At 32.4% G+C, this 9527-nt stretch overlaps 1 protein-coding gene across 1 annotated transcript; it reads left to right on the forward strand.

Moving 5' to 3' along the window:
• Window positions 1-7802: 7802 nt before the first annotated feature.
• Window positions 7803-8133, forward strand: LOC149253403 (hydroxycinnamoyl CoA quinate transferase-like). The gene is made up of 2 exons (XM_089454467.1): window positions 7803-7919; window positions 7975-8133. The coding sequence occupies exons 1-2, from the start codon at window positions 7803-7805 to the stop codon at window positions 8131-8133; spliced, it is 276 nt and encodes a 91-aa protein (XP_089310593.1).
• Window positions 8134-9527: the final 1394 nt, after the last annotated feature.

Here is a 9527-nt window from a genome sequence, read left to right on the forward strand (position 1 = left end):
GATTGGCTTATTTGTATCATATAAGAAATTGTTAGTTAATTAGATTTAAGTGATTTGTTCTAATTAAAATAGTTTATAGTTTAGTATTTAATTGAGATATTTTTCAATTAGTTGATTATGTAGTTAGAATATTATGTTTATATTAAAAAATGTTTAATGTATTTATATATGTATAATTATTCATGTTTAATATATTATAAAATGTAGTTTTGAGTGAAAAGTTGAGATTAATTTATTATAGGAGTAGATTAGTATAAGTGTATGAGATTAGATTGTTTTGTGAGTATTTTCCTTTGTGAATAATAAAATATTTGATGTGTGACTATTACTAATAATATTTTAAAATATTCCATAGAAGTTAAATCCTTACAATCTACATAACAATTATTGATAATTAAATTAGGATTCTCTAAGCCTTATTCTAGAATAGACATGCCTATTGACCTAATAATTTAAATTTATAAATTTAATTAAAGCTTATAAAAAATTGAAGGATGTTATATATATATATATATATATATATATATATATATATATATATATATATATATATATATATATATATATATATATATATATATAGATATTCTCTGGATCTAGTGATTATGGTTGTGGTTGTTGATGCCTTCATCATGTAGATAGTAAGGCCTCATTTCAACTCTTGCCTTGCACCTTTCCTCAATGAGCTTTAATAATGCACTTTGGTAATTATTGCAATTCATGGGAGCTTGATCAATATTTAGTGTCATATGAGTAATGCTTCAATACTGAGTATGAAAGGTTCAATGGGATGCCCTAATGGTAACAATGGCGTCAATATTTTGAATGGTTGGAACATCTCCTAGCCATTACACAAGTGGAAGATGATGAATGTGGGAGACATAGTTTTTTTAGAATAGATTTGCCAATTAATGTGTAACATCTGTCATGTTACCTTATTACTGTAATGCTAAATTTGTGGTTGTGCAATGCCAGTATGTAGGCCATGGTTGGCTGAGACATTATGTGTAAACATCAAATAAATTAAATGTGAATTTTAACTGGTTGGCCTAATTGGAGGGACATACAGATCCAAAGTTATAAGGGAAGGGTTGTTGAGTACTTATTGTGTTTTAAGAGGGTTTTGGTATGCCTAGTGCATTCATATTGGTTTCTTATGGTGTGTCGAGAATAGGCCCATATGGCCACATTGATTTGACTTTTAATTTCAACTTGACCGGTGACCAAATATCAATGTTAACAATTAAATAAGATTAGATGGGGCAACATGGGTTGGGGATGACGCCCATACCTATCCCCTCCTCAAGGAGCAAGACAATGGAATGATTGCCTTGAGAAGAAAATAAAAGACAAGAAAAATATTAGAAAAGTCATGACCTATAAAGAATGACACGGGTAGAAAAACATATCACATGTGAGTGAAGCCTAGTAGAAAGAGAGAGCAAAGCAATCTTATTGCTAAGTTGGAAGAAAGAACTAGACTGGAACACTTGAGAGCCAATGCTTGAAATCCTGGCATGTTATTCCTTCCATCTCTTGTATTGAGACCACTAGATGGTGAGTCTAAGCCTTACAGGGCCATTCAGGTCACTATGGTTCTTTCCTTAGGCATGTGAAACCACTGAGATAGTTAATTATGAACCTCTGAAGTGCTTTCCATGAAAGGTAGTTGTTAAACCACCAAAACTAGTGATTCCACCTCCTAGAATTGAGATAGAACTCATTTGCTATTAGTTGAAACCCTGTGTTTTAATCAGAGAGAAAATGAGTTTCTATGGCACTTGCCTTAAGGTTGTGAAACCCTTGGATATTGGAATGCTCCCAATTGTTTGATTAATCCTTGGGTGAGAATGTCCCTAGATACATATTCCCTTAGACTTTAAAACTAGCTCAAGGGTGGTTGGATATAAGAAATAATTGTAATGTGGCTAGCCTACAGTTGGGTGGAGAGTTAAAGTCCCCCCTTAAGTTGCCAACCATCTTTAAATGCACACATAAGCGTTAATTATTCGGGTATATTTCCTTAGCGATTGTGTTTATTATTGTCATATGTGAATGATGTAATACTTTATGTGTTTATAAATGTAAATGATGCCTGCACAATGAGGCTCAATGTTAAGCTCATTATTGCAATGATATCTTGTGTGTTCATAAATATGCATGTCCGCATAATGCTTTATATTATTATGTTCATGTTAGAAGTGAGGAACCGTGTGTTTGTGTTCATCCTGTTGATTGTTAAGGTTCACGAATAAATATATAGTTCAATTTGTCCCTTATATGATTATCATGTCAAAACTAAGGGTTCAGAGTCTCGGGCCCTTGAGCTACAAGGTTTAGGATGTGGGTATGAGATGGTTTCCCTTCTGATTTCATAAGCCCAGCTGATTGAACCCTTTATTATATATCCATATGTCATCTAGGCCTCAGGAGGTAGATCTTAAATTATATGTATATGAGTGAGGTTGATACTAAAAGGACCATGGTGGAACTAGGGGTAAGGTAAGCCTACCCATTGGGACACCACTTATTGCCCATTTCTAGTGAGTGTTATCATGTGATATACATGAGATAAGCATGTTAGTAGTGTTGACTGATTCAACCACAATTATTGTCGCGAAGCCCTCTCACCACCCGTTTCTCATCACTTATGACCTAGTGTGTTGAGAATGTGATATGGGTGTATCGATGGTAGAAAGTTTGACCTGGTCATGGTTCCATTGTAGAATTTTACCACCACATGTTGCCAACCTCCCTATTTTGAAGACTTGTCAACAACGGAGAATAGGTGATGAATAGCCACGCCGGTTGAGTAGGACTTGGGCCTACAAACCTCACTAAAATTTGGGATATGGAAAAAAAATCTTATAAGGGGGAAAGTCTCGCAAACACATAGGGAGGAGAACTCATGGGTCTTGCATAGCGGTTGATGTGGGTGTGGCCACATGGAGGATACATAGGCACTTGGGATGAGAGGCAGTGTTACAAAGTGGTATTAAAGCATGGTTCAACACATGGATTTGATGGGCCTTAAAATAGAAAGTTAAAAGCAGTGATACATATTGGAGCATTGGTTCAAGCACTGAGACAAGGTTCAACACTGAACCTTTGGGGATACATATAAAAATGTGTTACAAAATGGTATGTGCTAGAGTTGTATCACGATGCCCCATTTCAGTACTTGAACTGGAAGGGCCTTCAAAGGAAAAGTTAGATATATGTTAAGTGTTGTAGAGTGGTATTATAATGGAGGAATAGGTTCAACATTAGACCTGAAGAGACTCACAGACGAAATTTAATAAAACAATTTGATTAATGCATATGCTAATTTTCTTTTAATTTACAATTGATGTGAATGCTAACCTTCATGAAATGTTCATTTTAAACTTGTCGTTGATGTGGTTACTAACATGTTAATATGTCCTTTGGTTTCTTGGAATATGTGATGAACATGGATTTCAGCTGTTTAAAAAGCATCATATCAGCATACTCCAGATCAACATGCTTAGTGTGGGCATGACAAGGTAATGGATTAATATGTTTATGCTTGACATAACTAACAATTGTGTGTGCATGACAAAACATAAGACGATACAACTTGCAACAAGAAATAGGAGAACAACTAACAGTAAGAATCAAAATAATCATGAGTAAGAAGATAAAGGTTCCCCTAATGGAATAGATACTCTCAGGAGTGTGAGAGTTGAATTAGAGAATCAAAGGGCGAAGAAAGAAAGATTCATTATAAAGAAAGAAGAATAGGTTAAGCTAAACACAATTCTACTAAAACACCTATAATATATGCAGGGGCTATTGCAACATGGAAACATCTCTAAATATATATAACAATGTCATAATAACATCAGAGAGAAACCTCATAAGGTTGGGAAGAAGAGAAAACCATTGGCATGCTGAGAATGTGGCAAAGAACACTTGATCCATGAATTTCATAACAAAAAAGGAAGAAGAAAAGTTCATATAAACTCTAGACACATGAACCAACAACTAGCAATATCAATGGAAGTAACTCTTAGAGGAAGGGAGATGAGGGAGCATCCCCACAAGCTTTCTAAAATATTGAAAAGTTGACTTGAATTTCTTAGAAAGATTTTTGGGATCTTAAAGTTGTTGGGGAAGACTTTGATTAAAATTTTGTGCATATGCTAGTGTGTTAAGTGTTCTTATTGAAGTGAATATAGAATGTTTGGGTTGTTACAAATCTCTAATATGAGTTGATCTACTGAACACAAGGAATCAAGAAGGTTTGATTGGTTGTGAAATCGAGATGTTATAACTCATGCATAGCTTAATTGACTAATGATGATGATTGTATAGATAATTGATATGCATAGGAATGTGAGCTTAAGGGACCCCATAGCTGATGCAAGAAAGAAATTTGGGTTATAAAACTATCAGAAATTTTAAGGAAAATTATTTCTTGATCTAATAAAATTGTTTTGTTTATTCATGTGATGAGATTCTAATTAACTTGGAAGCCTTCCTTGTAGAACTACATTAGAGGGTAGATGTGCATAAAGTATCAGTCAAGAGGGCTTCATTGGATCAATATGAACTAGCTAGACATTGATGTTTCGGTTGTGAAAATGGCATAAGAAGGAAGTTTCCTTCACTAAAATGGTGTTTGGCTTATATATATATATATATATATATATATATATATATATATATATATAATGAATATTACAAGGATGGGAAAAATAAGAAAAGGGTCTTAATAATGCCATTTTATTGGAAATGTCATTTGTTGAGAACCATCCTAGTAGGAAGATAATTGAATTAACTTAAAAATATTAGTAATATGTGAACGGTATACTACTTGCTATATTTTGAGTAACACAGTGAAGTTATCTAATGGATTCCATGTCATGTGGAATATCCATGAGGCGAAGTGTGCAAGAATGATATCTTGATGTTAAGAACAACTAGTAGCATGTGTATGATATACTTGAGCCTATGATCCTGGTCATGTTAAATATATATATATATATATATATATATATAGCATGGAATATGTGTATGTATGACACATACTTATCAAAATGAATATGCATAGGTTTGAGAGCATGGATAAAGACATGCTTCAATTGTACACACAATGAAAAATTCCTTTATGAGTATTTGAACTGATAAAGTTGTGACTAATATCTAAGGCATAGATCATTTCAGGAATTGTTGAATATTGCAACAAGAGTTACGTTATAAGCTAGCTAGATTCTTTAAAAGGGTTTCAGTTGAAAGTGCTTGTAATGGTGTCCAAGTGAGTAAGCAAAGAAATGAATAAAAATAAAGGAAAAGAATTGGGTATGAATACCTTTCAACTGAATTTGATATCTATTATTTCAAAATCCATGAATTCTTTGCATGTATTCCCAAGCAGGGTATGGTTAATTTAGTAAGTATTCACCACAAAACGATTTCAATGACTTATTAATGCATGAAAAACAAAATAGAGAGATAAATCACTTATAAACTCAAGATATGCTCTTCTCATTTCTGATTCATTGGGTTGTTGAAATAAAAGTTAATTGTATTATGAATCGCTTAGAATGAAATTGATGCACCCATATGATGTTATCAAAAGTTCATGTTAATTTTGTGGAAACTGATAGAATTATTATATATGAAAAAAGTTTGAGATTACTTCATGATGTCGTGATTCTCTGAAATGAAAGAATGCATGTGTGAATATTGACATTTTTTGGCTAATTGAAAAAAAAAAAAAACATATCATAGGTAGAGTGCTAAAATGGGGTGTGAGATAGAATCCACCACGACAGAATAACACCACCTACAATGTAACACAATGGCATGAATAAAAGTCTAATTCCATGAGTTCAGACTTTTGAATGAAATAAAGTAGGACAAATGAAATTTCTGATTTGAATTTTTTGAGTATATCTCATGAAAAACTAAACGTTGTGAGATAGCTAAAATAATGGAGCATGGACCTCAAGAAAAAGGTTGTTGTGATGACAATGTGGCCCCGTGGAACTTTATTTATCTCATGGGAGAAAGTCATAACCAATATCTTAACTATAAGACTTCATGAGTAGTGTAGTGGAGCACACCAGGTCATTACTTGGCCATAATACTCCATGCACATTAGATTAGCGCATGCCAGACATATACTTGGCTATAAGACTTTAATGATTACCACATGTAGGAAAACCTTTGGATAAGTAGATTGCTTGGAATGTGGGTTTCCTGAACCCATAAAAGTCAGTAGGTGATTGGGGCCTATGTAAGAAAGTATTTTGACAAGTGGATTGCCTAGAATAGGGGTTTCCTAGGCTTGGAAAGGTGAGTAGCTAATGGGAAAATAAATATATTCTCAAGCTTGTTTGGTAAAATCACTCATTGGAATGTGAGCAGGAGGAAGGCTTGTTTAGTAAATTCTATGAGTTGAACTTATTACCAATGGATCTAAGGGGTGAAAAGACTAATCAAAGAGAGAAGTACCAGTTTAAAGAATTTTCTTTTGAAATTGTGGTTTAATTTGATTTAAATCTTTTATGACAATCACATAAGATTGTATGCTTATGATATAGGTGAGATATCAAACTATATATCAAAGATATATGGTTCTTATCACCAGTAATATAATAGCAACATCAACATGGTAATATCATAGTGGTGCAACAAAAGCATAGTGGAGTTGAAGACCTTAAGGACTACGTCCTTATGGTGACATTGATACCCTATGATATGAACCAATCACCATGAGATATGAAATGTCAAATGTATTATGCATTAGAGAAAGCAAGAGTGATGTCTTGGCTATGAGACTCTATCAAGAACCTTCCTATGCAAGGAAGCCTTGCTAGAGAATGGATTGTCCAGGGGACTGGGAAGGTAGAGAAGGGAATGCCTCTACGTGGAAGGCATGTGACTACACAAGAGAGGAAACTTCAGTGAAGTGGTTTTCAAATATTCATGTGCATACTCATGGGGTAAAAACTGCATTGAGTGTATCCTAGAAAACAATGAGTTAAGTTTATTTCTTGTGAGGAAACCTTGAGAAGCAACAAACAACCTGGAAAAAATGGTAGCTTTTAAGGGCTACATAGGGGAAGCCAGAGCAAATTGTGCAAGCTGGATGAAACAAGCCAACATAAATTATGCAATAAGCCACAAATCTAAACCACATCTTCCAATGCATAAAAATATTCCAAGTAATGATTTCCCTACATAATTAGTTTGTCAAACATCCAATATAATGTAATTATACTTAGACCATCCTATAAAAAAGTTTTTCCAATGATTATTAACATCAATGCCAACACAATGTCAACACAATGCCAACAAGTAAAAATTTATATATAAATACTAACAGTCTAATTTTAAAACCTTGCAAAAGTCAACAAAGATACATATACTCTAAACCATTTAAATATGAAACTGTGAAATCTTATAAGAAAGAGCATATTCTTTACCATTAGACCTAGTGAAACACATGTATAACAAATTAGCAATGATATAGCTAATTGAAATTTACAAAGCCTTTATTTATTAAGAAAAGATAGGATTTTTAATTAATAAAGTACTAGAAAGATAAAGTCTTTAGCCATTAAAATAATATAATGATTTTAATTAATGAAATAATTCACTTTAATTAAAATGAAAGTTTTTTTATTAAGTATTAAAATTCGATAAAAAAAATTAATTAACACAACTATGTAATAGAAAGACAAAATCTTTAACACCTTCCAATATCGAAATCAGTCCATACCTTCATTTTCCTGCATCTTGTTTCCTCATGGCGAATGTTGGATCCTGCAAAAATGGTTAATATAACAGTGAAGAGCTGTGAAATAGTGCTGCCCGCTGCACCAACTGCACAGGGGAATGTTTGGCTCTCAAATCTGGATCTGGCAATGGGCAGAACGCACACTACTACTGTATATATCTACAGGCACTAGTAAACCCAATTTTTTTTGAAATGGGCATTCTTAGCAAAGTTCTGGTGCCTTTCTATCCGATTGCAGGAAAACTCGGACATATCGGCGTCTCCAAATTAACGGTAATGGTGAGGGAGCTCAGCTTATTGCGGCTGTAGCAGATTCTACCATCAACGATTTTGGAGATTTTGCACACAGCCCTGATCTCTGTTAGCTTCTTCTCCAGATTAATTGTGCTTCAGAAGACATTCATTACTCCCCTCTGCTCCTTGTTCAGGTAAACTAACATTTCTTTCTACTAATTATTGTTTCAATCCAATTTATTTGATAGGTTAGAATCTGTGATAATGTTTTGGTTGACACGATTTTTAAAGCAGAGTAGGTGAGATGTATAAAAAGTGTAGCTCTATAGTATAGATTTGTCTTAACTGTAGAATTTGAAAAACAGGTTTAAGATCTATATTTATTAGAATATTAGTTTGGATTATCCATAGTTTGTATCAATTCTGGGATTTTTCAGGATTTCAAATGAGAAAGGTTTTTTTTTTTTTTTCCAGATTTGGAATATGTATTAATAAATATACAGCAAAGAAAAATAAATTAAGTCATTTTATATAATTTATCTACAATCCTAAGAAAAATAAAGTAAGTCCTAAGATAAAAATAGGTACAGTAAACTCAATGGCTTTTTACTCAAATCTCTCTACTTTATACCAGTAAAACTAATTTTATTTATTGTAAAAATATTTTTTATTAAGTTGTTTTTTTTTTTTTCGTAATAATAAAATTTATGACAATATCATGGAACAATAATATGGATGTAAATAACTCATCAAAATGTATTTATTTTGATTTGTCTCACACTTAACAAGCAAAGTCAATACCATAGAACAATGTCATGAGTGAGGACAACTCACTTACTCTTTTCATAATATTTGACAAGTACTAAAGAGTCAGAAATATAAATATAAACATAAACATACATACATATATATCTATATCTATATATATATATATATATATATTACTTTGATTTATCTCACACTTAACAGAGAATCTCAAAACCACATAATTCAATTATAAACAAATATAGATGATCTAAACCAAAAATGTACCAAGCTCAAAGTTGGATCAAATTTCTTCTATGCAAACCTCTTTTAGAGCCTAAAAGGTAAAAAGGTATTTGCCTTTCAAAATATTTAATCATTGTGAGAGCTTTATATATATAGATATATATATATATATATATATATATATATATTACCTTGATTTATCTCACACCTAACAAAGAAGCTCAAAACCACATAATTCAATTATAAACCAATATAGATCATCTAAACCAAAAATGTACCAAGCGATCACATTTTTTCTATGCAAGCCTCTTTTAGATCCCAAAAGTTGAAAAAAAAAAGTTTTTCTTTCAAGATATTTAATCATTGTTAGAGCTTGATAAATATGTGGTTAAGATGGATACATACATACATATATATACACGGACATACCATGTGTAATTTTTTTATTGTTTAAATTGCATTTTTGAATGCATAAATCGATACAATGCCTTGATAGTCCCTTAAGCACTTGGATTGTATAGACTACACATCTTAA

The sequence above is a fragment of the Pinus tabuliformis genome, chromosome 7, assembly GCF_031772625.1.
Source record: "Pinus tabuliformis cultivar Carrire ecotype Pingquan chromosome 7, CPIR1, whole genome shotgun sequence".
NCBI lineage: Eukaryota > Viridiplantae > Streptophyta > Pinopsida > Pinales > Pinaceae > Pinus > Pinus tabuliformis.

Coding starts and splice junctions, on each gene's coding strand:
- LOC149253403 (XM_089454467.1), top strand. CDS start 7,803: ATGGTTAATATAACAGTGAAGAGCTGTGAAATAGTGCTGCCCGCTGCA. Junction 7,920..7,974: donor GCAGAACGCACACTACTACT/GTATATATCTAC, acceptor GGGCATTCTTAG/CAAAGTTCTGGTGCCTTTCT.